At 33.7% G+C, this 21,903-nt stretch overlaps 1 protein-coding gene across 1 annotated transcript in view; it reads left to right on the top strand.

Annotated features, from left to right (window-relative positions):
- The window catches only part of LOC126828807 (cAMP-dependent protein kinase type II regulatory subunit), a 71,957-nt gene extending 50,415 nt beyond the window's left edge, over positions 1-21,542 (top strand). The window contains exons 9-13 of the mRNA XM_050558813.2: positions 12,966-13,040; positions 14,204-14,263; positions 15,923-15,980; positions 17,757-17,825; positions 18,278-21,542. Coding sequence (XP_050414770.1) covers positions 12,966-13,040; positions 14,204-14,263; positions 15,923-15,980; positions 17,757-17,825; positions 18,278-18,408 — 393 coding nt within the window. The 3' untranslated portion in view covers positions 18,409-21,542. The remainder of the gene's footprint in view (positions 1-12,965; positions 13,041-14,203; positions 14,264-15,922; positions 15,981-17,756; positions 17,826-18,277) is intronic.
- The last annotated feature ends 361 nt before the right edge of the window (positions 21,543-21,903 follow it).

The following is a 21,903-nucleotide window of genomic DNA, read 5'->3' on the forward strand; positions in this document are numbered from 1 at the left end:
TATTAAAACATGGTGTGAGAAGGAACACCTATTTGGATCGACAGGTTTTTCAATAAGACTACTTTTTAATATGGTTGGACTAAAGGTATACTTTTAGTCTAGAATATGGTGCCTTTAATTTGATAAAAAAAAAAACCAACCTAAAAGTGTTCATGTTTACTGTAAATTGAGTGATGTATATATATTGATTTTATGTGATGCGTTAAATTATCTTTTTGATGATAAATGAAGCTTATCTAACAGTTGGATGTTATATAGACAAGATGTGGAATGATTAATGACAGTTTTAAAGATGTATTTGTTCTGCTGTTAATAATTAAATTAATCAGATATGTTTAATTGACTATCATAATATCTGTATCTGTTTGGTGTTATGTGAAATAATGGAAATCGAGCCGATCTTATTAATTGAGTTATTGAAAAACAGATATGGAGTTTGAACTACATGAATATTGATTTTGAATATTTTCTTTCTCAGAAAAAACTAAAAAAAAACCCAAATGAATAAAGCCAGAAAAGCAGAATTAATTTGAAGAATGCTTGTTATATTTATGCTATTAATATTTGATACAGGTTTAGTACGTTTGTTGATGGATTAAGAAACCTATTCTTACAGAATACATTTCCATTTTAACTTCATACAATTGTATGTCTGTTATTTGCCATGGCAGGGTTTTCACTTCAAAACATTGCCAGCTGTTTAATTATTACATAAATGTATCGTGTTAACTGATTAGTAAGATATATATTCCACAGAATGACATTTTTTAGCATTCTCCCAATTTTGATCAAAACTATAAGATTAAATTTAACTGCATTTATAAATTATTGTAAATTAATTAAATTTCTAATTTATGGTACATGTAAATTGACTTGACAGGTAAGTTCTACACTCCCACAGTCAATATCACTGCCATTCGGTCAATACTGGCAAATATTTTGGAGCCCTGCCCATCCATTGGTCCCGACCATTATTCCACAATTCCTATCTTTTCTATTTCATACAAATTATTGAGAGATATTAAACTATATTCCTTTCTTTTCCATTCCATTCAGTTTCATAAATTGTTTCAATAATTACCAAAAATCTGTACATAATATTTTCGACATTTTATAATGTCTTATCAATGCGAATTTGATTTATTTATGATCATACCAAAGTTCTCTGTATAGCATTTTCAACATTTTTTAATGCCTTATCAATGCGATTTTGATCTATTTATGATCATGTGTTTGATGTGTAAAATGTAAAGATTGGTTAAATTATAGAGATAGTTTCATGTGGAAATAAATCAATTTATCATATTCTGCTAATATAAAAAAACCGATTAGTTGTTTAAATACGGTACTACATAATACTATTAGTTATAATTTACAGCAAATACCAGGATTCAATTTTCTTCTCAAGATGTTGAATCATTGAGATAGAATCCTTGATGCATGTGATGCAATAGGATAATTTTTTGATTGAATGAAATATGGAATTGAAATATTAAAGGAGAAGTCAAACTTTATATTTTTATTATTATATCCAGTGTTGGTAAAGTTGAATATATACTATTCAAAAAAAGTAGGGGATATTTGATTTTGGGGGCATAATACTAAAATATGCAAATGACTACGAAAAAAGTCACTATAGAACCTAACAGAAGAAACATTTCCAGTTACATGTGACGCCCAAACGCACTAATAGCTACCGCATGGAATGCAGGTGATGCTTGGGATCATCATGGGGGTCCAACCCAAGATTTGCACGACTCGGACTTTGAATGTTACAGTCATTGTGGCATTGAATTCCAGGGTGGAAACATCAGTTTAATTGTTTTAGTGACCAGAAAACAAATTTTGATATGCGTCGGCTTACCTAAAATGAAAGGTTACGTGCCCTTGGCATGCTACAGATCGGCACAACACAGGCGGTTGTGGCGCGGACGATGAATGTTTCTCAGTCTGTCATAAGCAGGCTATGGTCCAGATACCGTGATACACAATCTGTACAGGACAGACCACGCTCAGGTCGACCAAGGGCGACAACTCAAGCCCAGGATCGATTTATCCGTACCTTGGCCTTGAGAAATCGTGTCATCACAGCAAATCAGATCAGCGCTCGTCTTCAAACAGACACTGGTGTGAGAGTGAGTGGCCAGACGATTCGGAATCGACTGCATAGGGGTCACCTTCGTGCCCAACTTCCTCGCGTGATCCATTGTTTGAGAGATCATCACATTCAGGCAAGACTTCGTTGGTGTAGGGATCGTCAACACTGGGATAATCGACGCTGGAGCAATGTGATGTTTTCAGATGAGTCAAGGTTCACTGTTGATTTTTTGGACAGACGTAGGAGGGTGTGGCGTCGTCGTAACGAGCGCTTCCAAGACGTTAACGTCATCAGACATGATCGATTTGGGGGTGGTTCTGTTATGGTGTGGGGAGGCATCACTGTTGCTGGAAGAACGGCTTTACATGTTGTTGCAGGGCGTGTTACAGGCCAGTACTACCGGGATAACATCTTGGCAGTCCATGTTGTGCCGTTCGCACGACGTCATGGCCGCCGTTTCATCTTCCAGGATGACAACGCAAGATGTCACAGGGCCAGGATCGTTACTGGTTACCTCCAACAACAGAACATCACCACACTACCTTGGCCAGCACTGAGTCCTGACCTCTCCCCCATCGAGCATGTCTGGGACATGCTTGGACAGAGGTTACGTCAACGTCAACAACGTCCTGCCAATGTCCAAGAACTTGCTGCTGCGTTGCAACAGGAATGGGACAATCTGGACCAAAATGACCTTAGACGTCTCATTAGGAGTATGCCACGTCGGATCAATGCTTGTTTGGCAAACAGAGGAGGATTTACCCGTTACTGACTTGGTTGTGATGCTGTGGTAACTTTGCTGTTTGACCCCGGGTATCATTTTACCCTTATAATGGTCAGTCTGTGCCTTACTTAGTCTAACGATCATTTGGAATAAATCGATGAATGTGAACTTCATTTCATTTTATCATTTGTTTCTTCGTCAGTTTCATTAGGTGACTTTAATAACACTTAAAAATCAAATATCCCCTACTTTTTTTGAATAGTATATTTGAATTTGTTTAAAGGACAATATTGGTGTCAGTCATTATAAAATATGTGATAGAGCCCTGCCCATCCATTGGTCCCGACCATTATTCCACAATTCCTATCTTTTCTATTTCATACAAATTATTGAGAGATATTAAACTATATTCCTTTCTTTTCCATTCCATTCAGTTTCATAAATTGTTTCAATAATTACCAAAAATCTGTACATAATATTTTCGACATTTTATAATGTCTTATCAATGCGAATTTGATTTATTTATGATCATACCAAAGTTCTCTGTATAGCATTTTCAACATTTTTTAATGCCTTATCAATGCGATTTTGATCTATTTATGATCATGTGTTTGATGTGTAAAATGTAAAGATTGGTTAAATTATAGAGATAGTTTCATGTGGAAATAAATCAATTTATCATATTCTGCTAATATAAAAAAACCGATTAGTTGTTTAAATACGGTACTACATAATACTATTAGTTATAATTTACAGCAAATACCAGGATTCAATTTTCTTCTCAAGATGTTGAATCATTGAGATAGAATCCTTGATGCATGTGATGCAATAGGATAATTTTTTGATTGAATGAAATATGGAATTGAAATATTAAAGGAGAAGTCAAACTTTATATTTTTATTATTATATCCAGTGTTGGTAAAGTTGAATATATACTATTCAAAAAAAGTAGGGGATATTTGATTTTGGGGGCATAATACTAAAATATGCAAATGACTACGAAAAAAGTCACTATAGAACCTAACAGAAGAAACATTTCCAGTTACATGTGACGCCCAAACGCACTAATAGCTACCGCATGGAATGCAGGTGATGCTTGGGATCATCATGGGGGTCCAACCCAAGATTTGCACGACTCGGACTTTGAATGTTACAGTCATTGTGGCATTGAATTCCAGGGTGGAAACATCAGTTTAATTGTTTTAGTGACCAGAAAACAAATTTTGATATGCGTCGGCTTACCTAAAATGAAAGGTTACGTGCCCTTGGCATGCTACAGATCGGCACAACACAGGCGGTTGTGGCGCGGACGATGAATGTTTCTCAGTCTGTCATAAGCAGGCTATGGTCCAGATACCGTGATACACAATCTGTACAGGACAGACCACGCTCAGGTCGACCAAGGGCGACAACTCAAGCCCAGGATCGATTTATCCGTACCTTGGCCTTGAGAAATCGTGTCATCACAGCAAATCAGATCAGCGCTCGTCTTCAAACAGACACTGGTGTGAGAGTGAGTGGCCAGACGATTCGGAATCGACTGCATAGGGGTCACCTTCGTGCCCAACTTCCTCGCGTGATCCATTGTTTGAGAGATCATCACATTCAGGCAAGACTTCGTTGGTGTAGGGATCGTCAACACTGGGATAATCGACGCTGGAGCAATGTGATGTTTTCAGATGAGTCAAGGTTCACTGTTGATTTTTTGGACAGACGTAGGAGGGTGTGGCGTCGTCGTAACGAGCGCTTCCAAGACGTTAACGTCATCAGACATGATCGATTTGGGGGTGGTTCTGTTATGGTGTGGGGAGGCATCACTGTTGCTGGAAGAACGGCTTTACATGTTGTTGCAGGGCGTGTTACAGGCCAGTACTACCGGGATAACATCTTGGCAGTCCATGTTGTGCCGTTCGCACGACGTCATGGCCGCCGTTTCATCTTCCAGGATGACAACGCAAGATGTCACAGGGCCAGGATCGTTACTGGTTACCTCCAACAACAGAACATCACCACACTACCTTGGCCAGCACTGAGTCCTGACCTCTCCCCCATCGAGCATGTCTGGGACATGCTTGGACAGAGGTTACGTCAACGTCAACAACGTCCTGCCAATGTCCAAGAACTTGCTGCTGCGTTGCAACAGGAATGGGACAATCTGGACCAAAATGACCTTAGACGTCTCATTAGGAGTATGCCACGTCGGATCAATGCTTGTTTGGCAAACAGAGGAGGATTTACCCGTTACTGACTTGGTTGTGATGCTGTGGTAACTTTGCTGTTTGACCCCGGGTATCATTTTACCCTTATAATGGTCAGTCTGTGCCTTACTTAGTCTAACGATCATTTGGAATAAATCGATGAATGTGAACTTCATTTCATTTTATCATTTGTTTCTTCGTCAGTTTCATTAGGTGACTTTAATAACACTTAAAAATCAAATATCCCCTACTTTTTTTGAATAGTATATTTGAATTTGTTTAAAGGACAATATTGGTGTCAGTCATTATAAAATATGTGATAGAGCTCGTTAAATACATCCCAAATATAATTTTAACACAGAGATCATTGCTACGATAGCTGAGAAACAAGCACGTGAAGAAACGGGAAGTGATGTCAAACATGACAAACACCAGTTGTCTTTCTATATAACAGACTGAATTAACGAGCGGTAACAGACAAACGATCGAATTTCATTTCACTGATAATTCAGTTGAAGATGTAAAGTTGTTATATGAGACGATGAGAGGATATCTGACAATTCAAAAAAAGAATTGGCTGCCAGTAGATAAAAGATAACAAAAAAATTAGAAAAAGTCCGTGCATTACCATGTTTTTATTAAGAACAGAATGAATAAAAACGGGAGAATGCACAGGATTTTTCTATTTTTCTCGTGTCCCTAGTGACAGCCAATTCTATTTTTGAATTGTGAGATACCCTCCCACCGTCCCATATAATAACTTTTCTACTTCAATGGAATTATCAGTGAAGTGAAATTCGATTGTTTGTCTGTTACCGCTCGTTACTTCAGTCTGTTATATAGAAAGACAACTCGTGTTTGTCATGTTTGACGTCACTTCCTGTTTCTTCACGTGCTTGTTTCTCAGCTATCGTAGCAATGATCTCTGTGTTAAAATTATATTTGGGATGTATTTAACGAACTCTATCTCATATTTTAAAATGACTGACACCAATATTGTCCTTTAACACGTCATATGAATTCTGTCATCAGATGTACATGTAAGCATGGCCTTTTAAAACATAATTTACAACCGTAAATGTAGGAACTATGGGAATACTTTACTTGAAGTTAATGTGGTATTGGGGTGTATAGGCCACAAGATGGACTCGATTGTTTATGACAATCAGAAGGGCTAATTAAAAACAGCCATCTTACATTTCACACCATCCCAGAATTCCCTCTAGGATCAAAGCCTTTTATTAATTAAGGGAAGTAACTCAACACAAAGAACTCAAGAAGGCTTCAGACCACTATTCCTTAATAATGTGGATAAGTTGGTTGAAACAGACCATGCAAAATCTTTTCTTATGGCTACAATACAATAACTTATTAGCATTTCCTATCAAGATCTCTTTATTTGCTGCAGAAACAAAAAAGCATTTCCTATGAAAATTTCTTCATTTGCTACAGTAACTAATTAGTATTTTCTTTGAATCTCTTCATTTGCTGCAACAGCAATAGCATTTCCAATCAAATGTTCTTCATTTTACTGTAATAACGAACAAAATTATTTTTTATTTTTCTGTAATAATTAGTTAGCATTTCCTATCAAAGTTCTTCATTTTGCTGCAATCATTCATTAGCATTTCCTATCAGTATCTTACACATCTTGTTGAATCCCCTATGAATGAAATTTATAGATAAAATTACAAACTGTATGTTATCTGACTAATAAACAGGTTGTCTGTACCACCTGCTGTTTACTGCTGGCTAGCTGAGGTGGTTGCCTAAACTGTCAATACATATTCTACTTGTAAATATTTTATTAACAGTCTTGAAGTGTTGTTGAATGTAATTCATGTTTATTTGTGTATTATATAATGTACTGGTAGATATTTATATAGCAATAAATGTACACATAGTTTTTACCAAATACATTTATATCATAAATATCTTCTATTTTAAATAGTATTTGTATCAGAATGACAAAGGGCTTGCCTTATTGTAAAAATCCAAACCTTTAATGCCAAAGGCATAATATAGCACAACTTGTTGTTTTAAAAGATATTCTATTAAGATTTCATATTTTGTGATAAGAATAACTGATACATCCTGGTTGGCTTTATTAAATTGATAATTTTTGTCACAGACAACAAAGTATTGCCTGTTTTATAAGCATACTTAAAATATGTTGTATATTGTTGTTGCCTCTATCAGTCCATCAACATTATCTGTCATCTAGTCTTTTATACATATTACATTTATTGTCCATGTATGTTTGCTTTAGCGATGCATGAAGAAGGCTTGAAAATTCCAGTGTTTTCTGATCAAAATTGCAGTTATTGCCCTTGATCACTTTCTATAATCTTGTGAAAATGGATCATGTTGTAAAATCTTAATCAATGCTCCAATGATGATTTACAGATTTTGCTTGTTTTTGTCAAATGTAATGCTAGGATGATTTATTAGCTGGCTGTATGTTATCTGGCAACCTATCTTTGATATTATTTATTGATACCAGCATGAACTCTAATGACACACTTGTTCATTCATACCCCTAATCGCTATTCTCGTTGTCTTCTTTTCTGCTCTGCTTCATCTCTTTATCCTCACTTCAAGCAGTCAGTTTTTTTGTCACTGGAATCAACCATTCGTATCCACAACTTGACAAAGCTTGCTGGAAACCATGGGGTCATTTTACATGTAGTCAAACTTGTTAGTGTTAATAACAGTATGAATTATCCAGTTACACATCGCATAATTTACAGGACACAATTCTATGGAATATAACTTTTTGACTAGGATTTCCTTGTCTTTACTTTATCAAGCAATATTAGGATTCCATAGTCTTTACTTTATCAAGCAATATCAGGATTCCCTAGTCTTTACTTTATCAAGCAATATCAGGATTCCCTAGTCTTTACTTGATCAAGCAATATCAGGATTCCCTAGTCTTTACTTTATCAAGCAATATCAGGATTCCCTAGTCTTTACTTTATCAAGCAATATCAGGATTCCCTAGTCTTTACTTGATCAAGCAATATCAGGATTCCCTAGTCTTTACTTTATCAAGCAATATCAGGATTCCCTAGTCTTTACTTTATCAAGCAATATCAGGATTCCCTAGTCTTTACTTGATCAAGCAATATTAGGATTCCCTAGTCTTTACTTTATCAAGCAATATTAGGATTCCCTGGTCTTTACTTTATTAAGCAATATTATTTATTTACATGTAGTATATTAGTGAAACGAGAACATCCAAGTTATTGACATTCTAGTTTTCGTGTAATCCACTCAAGGTTGAATAACTGTTTTATTCTGTCTAGAAAGCAGCACTTGTCTGATTCCTTTGACATTTCTAAAGTAAATTTGCTATAAAGATTTTTGAATAACCAAAATGTCTTATATGGTGTTAAAAAAACAAAACATACTAAACAAAGGTTCTCTACTCTTAAACACAAAGGTGAATAACTTTTATAACCTGAAGAACCATAACTTGTATCATGTGGCATCAGGTCTTTTAGTGCACATGCTACAAAACTATGGAATGGTTTTCCTATTAATTTATGCAGTTGTCAAACTATATCTTTACTTTTAAACATTGTCCAGAAAGTATTTATCGGGTGGTTATTTCTAATAAAAGTATGGCAAATTTGATATATACATGTATGGAAAGTATAGACACAATCTTACTAGAAAAATACTGGACTACCTGAAAAACACCCATGGGGCAAGCACTGGGAAAAAATGTCAGGGTATCACTAACTGGCAACCTGACTGTTGTCTGCCAGCTTATTGTGTGCTAGCTTGACTGACGGAGTGGTTGTTATTTCTTGATCAAATGGTTAGGCGGTTTTGGGAACATTGTACAGTGTCAACGTACAAAAGACTGCAGTTAAACGGCAAAAAATGAAGTTAACAGAAAATAATTAAGAATTTACTTATACCTCAATATGTATGGTAAATGTACAGTAAGTAATGAAAAATACATTCTGACAAATGGACCCTCCCATAACAAAGCAAGGTGACAGACATGGCGTCTAACAACAGTTTATTTATAGCTATAGGTATCTCCCGGCGATAACAAGGTTTTGGGAGGGATTTGAAACAAGTGTTTGATAGATTAATTTGTTTGAATATGTTTTTAATCCATAACATCAAATCACACAGTTTGTACGCGGGGAAAGTATCTTTAAGAAAACATTGAACACATTTATTTTTTTTGTGGGCTATCAAAATCAAAATATGAACAGGACTTAGAAAATAGTCTTAATTCAATCAAATTAAAAAGAGGTCCATGAAAAGATTTTAAAGTTTGAATGACCTGAAACTAACTAATATTTATGAATTTATGTTACAATGATAATGATCGTAGTTTGTGTAGTAGAACATATCTAGAAAATCAGCTGCCGTCATTCTACAGATCTGATTGAATAATGTCATTTGCAGGAATTGCGTCAATAGATAAAAAGTCGATCAATGATTGTATTGGGTATCACCGTATCAGCTAGACGGGGATTGTTGTCATCAAGCTATTTTACAAATTATGGCGTGAAAAATATAACTTTAAAATACATTACGAAACTTGAAACAAGATTTAGTGAGACAAGTTAACTCAGTGTTTCTCTTTTGTTTTGAAAAAGGACGTGGTCGAAAATAAAGTGTGACACTATACATGTAGATCCATTTTACTACAGCATTTTTCAAAAACACTTCGGCTGGACTGTAGGAAAAACCTGCGAAATTTGAGACTAACAGTAGTTAGCTATGATATTAGTGGTGGGTGTCCTGTACAAAGCAGTCCACCATTTTGGAGTTTATGTTGTGTGAATATAGCATCTCTATAGGCAGGGGGAGCCATGGTGGCTAAGAGGGTAAGACGCTGGCCTGGAGCTTGGGTGTTCGATCCCTGCACTGGCCGAGAAAGTTCATCGGGATTTTCCGATGTGGTTTCCCCTTGTCAGTGGTGCAGGAAGGAGGGCCTGACAAGGACAGTTGTCTAGTCATTTGTATGGGATGATTAACTGAGGTCACGTGTATACATTGGCATGCACGTAAAAGATCCCTTTGCAGTTGGAATTCGATATAAGAGTAGGCCATAGTGCCGCTGCCTGGGCAAAATTTCCCTCATAGCTCACTGTCTGGCGTATGCCCATCTTCATTGGCCCAGTCGGAGCAGAAAAGTAGGACATTAAGCCCCATTTCATTTCATTTCATTTCAATAGGCAGATTTTGCTTGTACATAATGCATCTTCAATGTTTGCATTGTATGTTTTTTGTGTGATTGTTTTCCTGCATTATACAAAATGTATTTAGCAGATTTGATCGTGTTGGATTTCAAATACTCTATAAATACATTATTACATTAAGTTGTTTTTGGCTCAGCAAGAAAGTTGAGACTTAAACCAGTCAAATCTCCTGGACATATTTGGCTTCTTTGCAAAATCCTTTCATCCTTTTGACCCATCCACATGTTGCAATATTATCAACATTATGAAAATTAATTATGAATGTCAAGGTTAATTTTCGTACGATTCTGTAAAAAAAAATTTTGAGGTACCAGTACGTGAATAGAAAAGTGATGAAATTTCATAATTGTCTCTACTGCTAAAATGGCTATGAATTTTACTTCCTTTTGTGGCAGAAAACGAAATGAGGAAAGAAAAAATTAGATTAGATGTAGCCATCAGTTTTGCCTTGATACAATTTAATCATTTGATAGAAGAAATGTGTTAGGAGTACATCACATACAGACAAGTACAAATTAAAAGAGAGAGAGAAATGGGGTTTAAGGTCAACTCGACACAAACTAGGTCATTTAGGGACTAACATGGTCTAATTTTATTTCAACAACTTGCTTGCACATAGGTGTCTTTAGCAGTGGGAGGAAACCAGAGGACCCGGAGAAAACCCACGAGGTTGGACAGGCGACCCTACTCCTTGTCACATACAACCGGGGATTCGAAACCACGCCAGTCGACTCAATGACAGACTTTATGATACAGCGCGCGCACGCTAACCATTCAGCCATCCCCCCCCCCCCCCCAAATTAAAGGAAACTGTCGGCATAGATATTTGAATATTCAAATTGAATAATTTTCCAAGATTATTGAAACTGTTTTTTGTCTATCTTAGGCAATATTTAAATATATTTATTTATTCAGTGAAAAAAATTAAAGAGATGAAGAATATTGGTTTGACTGTTTAAAGAAATCTTAACATTCACTATAAACAATTCATAGATTGAGCATTTGAATAATAAAATTCAGATATTGATTTGCAATATTGAAATAATAATTGGATATGATGATTAGTTATAAGATTGTTGTATATAATCCATCGGAGTTGATATTCATATCTCATCTTACTGTAAAATGGGTGTATTTCATATATTTATGTGTTGTGGGATGACAATCTGACTTGATTGAATATTATACCTCTACAGATCTAACTGATTGTGTATTCCTCTGTCAACATAGTAAGTTAAAAACAATGGTGTGCGGAGGTTTGCTGATGCCCGGACCAACTTCTCAAATTAAGTAGGGCAGCTTGTACACCTAAGTTAACAGCGGTAATTTCAAATTAAAAAAAAACTTAATTTAATTTCACTCTTTGAATAGATGACCAACTGAAATGCATGTCCAGGCCTTTCTCCCCACTCACTGGTTGAAAAAAAAACTAAATTTATGAATCTTGCAATAACTTAATAACTCAACATACATGTAATGCACTAATTCAATTTGATCAAACTCCCTTTTCAAATTGCGTTAAAAAGAAACAAAGCGAAAAAAACAAATTATGTACAAGAAAGGATTTGCTCTATGCGTACTTTTTCAAAGAGATAAGCTTTCTGTCATTAAAGCTAAACCGTTATATACACCTGTCAATCATTGAATAATAAACACCTGTGTTGTCCATGGCCTCTGGTAGTGAATCTATAAAATTAATATGTTTATATGGTGTAAATAATCTATAGATAGATTAATCATACACTTATTCATATTGTCAGCTTTTGAAGAGGGGTTAATATCCATATTAGTTTGACAGTTATTTTCATTTGACAGGAGTTTGAAGGATTTGTGAGATTTTGTTCTGTACGATAAATATATTTGATTAATATATTTAATTTTAAATGAAAGGTGGGACCTTCGTGTGAAGTAATTTCTGTCATGTAAATGTAATTGAATATATATTTCTAAAACTTTATGTCAGTTTCATATTTGATTATCACAGGTTTATTTTATAAAACCACATTAACTCTCCTGTCTATCACATAGACTTTTAAACATAGATATGAAGCATAGAAATTAACATAAAGTAACCTAAATCTACTTTTGAATCCATGGCTTACTTGGAAAAACTGGATATTTATTCTGCCAACCGTGGCTTCAGCAAAATGTCAAGTAAAACTTCAGAGAATCTTAGATGCATCTGTTCTTGTGACCTAATTTAGGTGTATTTTTTTAAAAAAAAAATGTTAATAGAAAACATTCTGATTGGCTATGGATTGATCATTGGGGAATTGAGTGAAATTACAGCCCCACCCCCTTCAGTAAAATAAAATTTCAAGACTCTCAGTTCTCTAAATTAACCAAATCTACACTTCATTTACGTGCTCCATGAGACACTCAACCAGTTTGATAAAGGGCTACCTCCTGAAACATATCCTGCATTAAACTTATTTCATTTTGAATAAAGTCATGTCAAGTTTGTTAATTAGATTGTTTTAGGAAGATTATTTCCTTCCTAACCTAGCAGTAGCCTGCACTCTCCCTAGGATTCTTTCACCCATTTTCTGTATAATTAATATGAAGAATGACGTCCGTGTTATATATAGTTTGTTATATTTCAGAAGCAGACAAACTCCTGCTGTTAGACAATGATGAACCTTTTAAACATTCTATATAGATTGTTATATATTGTAGACAAGTTTTAGAATAAATTGATGTTATTTATTTTTCAGGCCTATGAGAGAATGAATGTTGCAGATGCTCTACATTCGGTCACATTTCAGGATGGTGATATTATAATTCGGCAGGTAGGTTCTTTGATATTACTCTAAAAACCTTGGCGCTTACCTCAAAATACTTCATTGGTCGAAATAAAATGAAATAAAATGGAGGTTTAACATCCTATTTTTGTGCACCAAGAAGACTCAAAGATTGAATTCAATGAAGAACATGCTTAAACACTGCAGTCCAGACAAAATGTATATCATAGAACACTGCATGGCGTATGCCCATCTTCATTGGCCTGGTTGGTAGAGAGAAATAGTCTGAATTATCTTGTGTACTTTCAATATTTTAAATTTTAAATAGAAACTTCCCCTTGGTTTGAAACCACTGGATTAAATAAAACAATTGGTGAGAACCAGGCAGTGATTGGTCGTAAAAATTATATTTTCTTAGACAAACGAGTCAACAAAGTGGCCTAAAATTGATAATAGTAAATTGTTATGGTCATACCGTGTTACATATTGTAGCGTAGAGATGGATTAATGGTAACCTGTTGCCATAACCAGTTACATATATCATAATTACCGTCCATATTGGTCAGTATTTGAATCAATAGTCAGTAATGATTTATATACTAGTCAAAGTGGTTAACATTCAACTCAAGTAGCTCTCAATAAAATCATACGAAAAACAATTTATCTTAGAAAGCTCAAATACGTGACATGTAAAACACTTTTAATGTCAGAAGATGGTAATGAATAATAAATCTAGTCTGTTACAAGTTGAGCAAAATCTCAAAATTATCTTATTTGCTCTTTGCTAATTGAGTTACGTGTAATTTGTTATAAGCTAGAGATATAATTAGTTAATCAGTAGGTCAAGAGTTTTACAATAAAAACAAGTAGTTTACTTGTAAGTCTGTAAATTTCATCAGCTTACAAAAATAACACATCATAAGGGAAGAACAGTCTATAAAATTTTATCTTCTTTTTATTTGGATATTTTGGGGTTTCCCCTTATCAGTGGTGCAAGACGGAGGTTATTCATGTGGGGAAAAAAAACTTAGGTCCCATGGCCTGCTAGTAAATGAACCCTTGAATGTTGGAGTTAGACTAAGAGTAGACTGAAATGTCACTGCCTGGGCAAACATTCTGTCATAGCACGCTTCATGCATGTATTCATTTGTCCGGTTGGTGCAGAGAATTGGATGTTAAACCCCATTTGATATATTTTTTGTATATTATAGGGAGATAATGCAGACTGTATGTTTTTTCTACAAGAAGGGGATGTCCGATTTACAGTTAGAGTAAGTTTCTTATTTTGTTTTTATATCAAGAACATTTTTTTTATGGGTCATTGAGGTGTTGGAAGAATGATATTAAAATTGCTGATTCCAATTTTAGGATGATATTAATTTCTTCAGGACTTCCCACACTAGAATGTACTCAAATTGGTTATTTAACATTTAATCAAAAAAAAACCCAAACAAAATACCATATGTAGATAATCTTGGATACAAATGGATTAAAATTAATATTTTGGAGGTGGCACTGGCTTGTTTATATCATCTGTAGAGTATTGTGTTGTGAATGTTGCAAAATTTTCATTGCTCTGTATAATATTTTCTTCTCTGTTTTTTTTTTTATTATACTTTTAAACAAGCTTTTGTGTAGTTTTCCAAAATCTGAAACAAAAAAAGAATTTGATAAGAGTCAACCAAATCATATGTGTATAAGATTATAGATAATATCAAGTCAGACACAAATTCAGACTTTGTTAAGCACAATCCCTTGGGTGCCTACTGTTAGTCTGTTGTGTCCTACACAGATGTGTCTTCTTACTTACATGTTTTAATTGATATATCTGGCACAACGTTCAATCAACCTGTTTACAACTAAAAGTGATATTTCCTGATCAGCAAGTAAAAAAATCATATGCAAATATAGTTACTTATTTGAATGTTTATTCAACAACTGCTATGAATTTAAAAACACTCAGAAATGATTGGAAATAAATAGGAATAAATTTGTGGATATTTTATACCATATTTTCTATTGAAATATGTTAACTAGACTGTAGACTACACCGAATGATGCAGAAGCTATAAAGTTTAACTTACTGACATTTAATATTTGCTTTGTGGTGAACCTACGTGAGTTTTCTCTTTACATAAAACATCATCATTAGCTTGATCGGTGTTTTTATTGATTTCTTGATCAGCGTTTTCTTATCCTGTTAACTAATTGAACTGTTGAATTTGTCATAGATTTCTCAGGAAAACTGTTGTTACGAAACATGTGAACTTTTAACCTGTTTGTAAAATAGATTAGGTTGACTGTAAGAGTTTAAAAAAATCATTATGTAGCCATCCGATCTTTAATGCTTATCTCATACCTGGGCATGCTTAACTCTTACCTTAGTATACCTGGGCTATACTGGGCATGCTAAACTCTTACTTGAGTATACCTGGGCATGCTGAACTCTTCTTACCCGAGTATACCTGGGCATGCTGAACTGTTTTTACCTGAGTATACCTGGGAATTCTGAACTCTTACCTGGGTATACCTGGGCATGATGAACTCCTAAATGACGCTGGATAATGATAAAATGACACTGGATAATGATAATTTACACAAAATTTGCTTCGAACCCTGCTTGCACTCAACTCAGAACTATTAAAATGGTTGAATAACAATAACATTTCAGCTCTAAAAAGGAAAAAATAGAAGAGATGACTTTGTCATATTTAAACTGGAAATAAATTCCAACTTCATTAAGACACAACTAACAAACTAATCTCAATGATGATTATTCATCATCAGTTATCCATTATCTTAGTTCTAGAAATTTGAGTGATGCTTTGACACTAATCAACAAAAAAACAAAATTTGATGCTATTTTAATCAGGTTGTTATTATAGAAATCAGCTGGAGGTTTAAACAAGACTTATGTTTATGTTTTGTAGAACGATGCTAATGAAGAAAAGGAAGTCAACAGGTGTGCAACGGGTGGCTACTTCGGAGGTAAGCAAAATTTATTTCATAACATTAAGCGGCACAGGAATAATCTATTTATAAATTTTTATCCAAGATGTATCTCTGGTTCAGTTGTTTCCAAAAGCAATCAATAATCATTTGTTGAATTTTCTATTTCATATCAACGCTGTAAATTGTGAAAAAATACTACTGCATGTTTTGGGTTTTTTTTCCCTCCCTATTTAAGTGAAAGTTGTTGTAGTAATTGACATTTACATTACTGTATCTAGCTTCACTCAATATTTAAAAACTCTACTACTGGGTTTAGACAGAACCATGTTCTAAATTGTGTACAAGAATGGAAAGTGTTCAGACAAATCTAATTAAATAGTGATGAATCACTTCCACTGAGTGTTGCGCCAGCTATTACTAGTATTACATTTAGTGGTTAGCATGTGTGCGCACGCTGTAACATAAGGTCTGTCATTGGGTCAACTGAGGTAGTTTCGATTCCCTGGTTGTACGTGACAAGGAATAGGGTCACCTGTCCAACCTCAGGGGTTTTCTCTGGGTCCTCCGGTTTTCTCCCACTGCTAAAGACCCCTACATGCAAGCAAATTATTGAAATAGAATTGAACCATATGTTAGTCCCGAAATGACAGGGTGGATGATAAACCCCATCTCTGTTGGTCGAGGACGAGAACATTCCTCAGGATTTTCCAGCGAGGTTTCCCCTTGTGAATGGTACACAGTTGCAGACCAAAGGAGCTGGCAAGACAGTGTCTAATTGATTGCGCAAGGTCCTGTGTACACATTGGTGTGCATGTATAAGAACCATTGACAGTTTTAATTTTGGAAAAGATTAAGCCCTAGCGCTGCTGTCTAGGCAAAATGTCCCTCATAGGGCACTGCATGGTGTACGCCTATCTTCATTTTCCCGGTTGGTGTACAAAAGTACAATGTAGAACATGACACCTCATTTTATTTGATTTTGATACTTGCTAAATTAGCATTGTATCAATTTGAGGACACACCAAGTTTTCTGTCAGTGTTATTGGATCAAACCAGCTGGAATTTTGTATGTTAAATTTTAAAAAATATAATTTTAATAGAATTTAAATCATGTGACCATCAGAAAATGAAACTAGGCAATTAAGTTTAAACAAACATTGTTTTGTGAACTGACTGATTAAGTTAAAGAACTATAGATTCTCTATTTCAATAATGTATTATTTGCCTTGATCTGAGACATACATGTACTAACAAGCTGAAATAGCTTTTAACTTGATAAATCAGTTGATTATGTCTCAACTATCCTTGTCCACGTTCGACATACAGACTATTTATCTTGACTCTGGGAAGATAATCTTTCCCTTGATGTTGGTCATGTCTTCTATTTAATGTTTGTTGTGTAACATAATGATAAGACTAACTGAATATTATCATCATAGTTAAAATATTTTCTTTTAATGCTCAAACAAAGTTATATAATGGCATTATTGTTTCAGCTTTATTAGTTTTGGCCAGTTACCAAAACTAGATACTCTATTTCAAATGAAGAAAATAAACATTCCAGCTGTCGGACAGAATGAAAGCATATCTTTCTCTATTTAAATGTTTTCTTATTCATTAATAGAATAAACAATACAATCTGCTGAATTTAAATAACTAAATCCAAGTGTACTGTTCCTAACCTTGTTGAACTTGTGTGGCACACTGTGAAAGCTTCGTGGTCTAAGGGGAATAATTTGTGGTCTGTGAAGAGTTATTTCCCCTTTATCTTTCTGTGAAATATAATAAAAATGTTTTGATTTGATTTTACAGAGCTTGCACTTGTAACCCATAAACCCAGAGCTGCCACAGCACACTCTGTTGGAAAAACTAAAGTAGCAGGTAAGTTTACAAGTCAAATAAAAGTGCTTTTCCAACAGAATAGATCGATGTTCTCAATTAAAAGAAGTTTATCAACAGAATAGATCAATGATCTGGAGCCTTATTCCTGCCAACAGTAACTTATATATTTTAAGAAAGCAATAGTTAATGTTCTCTGGAATCTTGATTGTATAACGGGATAGTGACTAATTGCAGTTATTGATCTTAAACTCCGATTTCTAGCTCATTAATGTTCAAAAGATGAGTTATACTGTAAATATTACAAACTAATTCATAGTGTAACATAAAGACACTATACTGAGTTTACATATGTAAGATCAATCTTCTTACAGAAAATATTGTGTTAAATTTACATTGCTTTATTAGAGGAGAAAAATGAAATAATTTATTTAAATTCCTAATCTCTACTTTGCTGTAATTGTGCCTTGAAATTATTATTTCTATTTTTTCAGTTTTGGCAGTTGATGCTTTTGAACGTCTAATGGGTCCGTGTATGGATATTATGTCTAGAAATATAGATGAATATGAAGAACAGTTAGTTCAAGTTTTTGGTTCTAAAGCAAATATTACTGACCTACGATGACCTGCCCCTCCCCCACAAGTGCTTCCGTTAGATAATCTCTTCGGTATTTTATTTTTTGGCCCATGCAACTGCTTGTTTTGATTGGACAATTGATTGGTTGAGAATCAATTTGAACCAATCAGAAGTTGTTTTATTGCCGTACCAGTTTTGGAGTGTTCATATGATTTGTTCAACATCTTAAATCAGTCCACAGACAAACCTCAGAATCTTTGTTTTTATTTCTACCTAGCGAAAGAGAATTTCTATAGATGTGTGTTACATAGACAGTAGCACATCTTTAGTTCAACTTTATTTATGTATTTTTATTATTAATATTATTTGATTATGATTATGATATGACTTTATGTTCTTAGGAGATGATATTCTTAAAGTGCGGTTGTAGTTTGGGTAGGCAGTATTTAATATCAACTTAAAGAAACTAAACCTCTTTGATTTAGGCCCAAATAAAGTATGGAATTGATTTGATCCAATATTTTATTTCTGTTAGTCATGGGGTAAGGTCTATCCAATGAAATTTTTGTTTTCAAAGATTCATCAGCAGAAGTTGACTGGTTTACAAATTTGAAATTTTACTGTGTCGACATTTTTATGAGAAAATCGGTTACTTGTGACCTGACTTTATCTATAGACGTTAAATTTTCTCAAGATCAAAGAGGTCTAGTCATTTTAATTTTAAGAATAAAATATTTTCTGTGTTAACGTTATATTAAGTGTGCTAACATATTCACCATTTAATAAAGAGTGAGAGTGTGTATAAATGATAATCTATTATAGGGCAGGGGAAGAAAATCAAGTATTCACACAATTAGTCATACATGAGTTACTAAGTAAAGATCAGATATATATAAGATCAAGATTTTATAGGAAGCTTCTACACTATGATTAAATTTTTGATAATTTGGTGTTTCTGTTTTGGGTTTTTTTTTTTTTTCAAAAATGATGATGACAACTAAATTTTATAAATACAATTTTATCTTTTTGTATGCACTTACCTGTTAACCACTTAATTCTATATGTTTTCACACAACTAAAGTAAAGTTCACTTAACTAGTCAAATGTGTATGTTTTACAATATATGAAAGATATTGTGGAAAATAATAACATCAGTTTTTATTTAGTAACTCATTTATTACTTACTGGATATATGTGGAAATTATTACTTTTAATTGAAAGTTTATAGGCTAATGTGTATTAAGTATATATTTATATAATTAATTTACGGTATATGTTTAATATAGGTGGACATTTATTACAATATTTTATAAATGGTATAAATTATAAGTGTTCTCATATTATAGAAATAGATCACCCACTTGTGAAGTTAAAAATGTGTTATAATTAGAGATAACTGTTAACCATCACTTGAAAATCTTTTTCCCAATTGTTAGGATGTTCTGGATTTCTATGTCACAGACTTCTTTATCACAATAATGATTTAAGAAACTTGAAACATTTGCAATGTACATGTGTTTTCTGGCATTGGACAGACTTCATTCGGGCATGTCTTTGTTTTGTAAATTAAGCAGTGATGTGCTTACTCTTGCCAGAACACTTTTCATTTAGATTATTACAGATTGTTGAGGTACATTCACGACTAAGTAGCATAGGTGGATCACTAATAAAATGTACTGATAAACTTTTTAGAGTTAGATTCATTTAATAATTGTATCACATATATTTTTAAGAATCTCTGGGATGTTATATGCACTTGTTCTTCTTTTCCTTTCTTAATTGTATTTTGATAAGGCATACCAGCTGATGAACAATTGTTTGCCTTTTCTTTTTATATTTTCGGATCAGTGTACATGCAATAATGACAACATAATGTTGCCTTTTATACAGAAAGTTTCAACAAATAAATCTTTTAATTTATATCGCTACATTATTTGCGCAGTTGTGCAAGGTGTGTTGAAAGAATGGTAATTGCCCTCCTGTTGTCATAAATGTCTATAAATGAATGTTGAATATGTATTTTCATTCTTATGCCATACATACTGTGTTATGTGACTGATTTGGTTAAATTGTTGTATCACTCTAGGCTTCATCAGCTATAATAATTGTAAACATTGATTGATTGAAAATTGGTTATGGATATCTTATTGAATGATCAGTATTTTGGAAAACGTTGACTAATTGTCTTGATTTTGTGCTACTCAACTAAACAGAAAGTCTGTTATCTTTTGTATTCAGAATTAATTTATTCAAAATTACAGGACCTAAATGTTCCAGATCTAACAATCAAGTCAGAATAACAATAGTTCCTTAGATCAAAATATTTTCTGTCCTAGATTTTGGCCAGTCTTCTTGCCAGTTTAATGGCCCCAAATAGAACTGAAACCACCAAATATTTAAAGTTATTGTTTAATCATTAATAATATATATTTTGATTTGTTTAAAGAGTGAAGTTTACCACAGATCTCTTTATTTATGAATTGTATTGTAATAAAATTATTGAAATTGTTTTAATGTTAAGCACAAATATACACAATAATTAAAAGTCTATACTGCTGTATAAAAGTATTATCTTGTGTACAATATGTACATGTATTTCAATCATGGATGTATATGTCCTCTTTGGATATTCTTAAAGGCACTGCTAAATATATCTACAGTCAGGTTATTTTATAATGTATACCAATAATATACTAAAAAAAATAAATGTTAAGTATTAATGTACACTATATCTTAAATCATATCATTTGTTTTTAACAAAATAATTATGATAACAGCTCTTCAACATTTTTTGAGTTTAAGTTTTATTTATGGAAGTAAATGCTATCAGTGTTTGGTAAAAGTAATGTGTATGATATGGATATATGTATTAAGATATATAATATCTTGTCACCTCCCCCAACACCACCACCTCCAAACCCCATTCCCTGACAACTGCTCAATTCTTTGTACATAGACCAGCATTAAGGTTTTTTTTTTAATTTCTGAAATTTCACGTTTTGGTTTTTTTTTTTTTATGAAACAATCTCTTCTTAAAAGTTGTTCTAAATTTTTGTTGTTTGTAAAATTCCGATTTTAGTCACTCCTAGTGTTTAGGGTCAAGTGAAAAGCTTTATGTATACAAGTTGTGTTAGATGGAAAAATCTAATTTCATTAAAAAAAAAAAATGTTATTAAAATTAATTTGGTGTTGGGTTTTTTTTTCATCAGCATGATGAAGGTAACTCAATTGTGTATGATCGAACAAAATTCAAAATTTTGCTCCTATTCTTTCTTTTGCCGCAATGAAAAATCCTACCAAACCTGAAAATATAATCTGGGAAAAGTAACTCGGATAAATGCAGTGGAAATTTGCAATCGTAAGCAATTTCAAGTGGGTTACTTAAGTCCCAATGAAATATAAAACAATTCCACTGAGAACTTTGTCCTATATTGAGGTTGGGTGGGAGCCTCTGTGGCTCATTGAGTATGGCCTGGCTCAGTAACCTATGTAAACCAAGAAAGTTGTCAGTGGTGCAGAACTGAGGGTCTTTCATTTCAAAGT

The sequence above is a fragment of the Patella vulgata genome, chromosome 7 (assembly GCF_932274485.2).
Source record: "Patella vulgata chromosome 7, xgPatVulg1.2, whole genome shotgun sequence".
Lineage (NCBI taxonomy): Eukaryota > Metazoa > Mollusca > Gastropoda > Patellidae > Patella > Patella vulgata.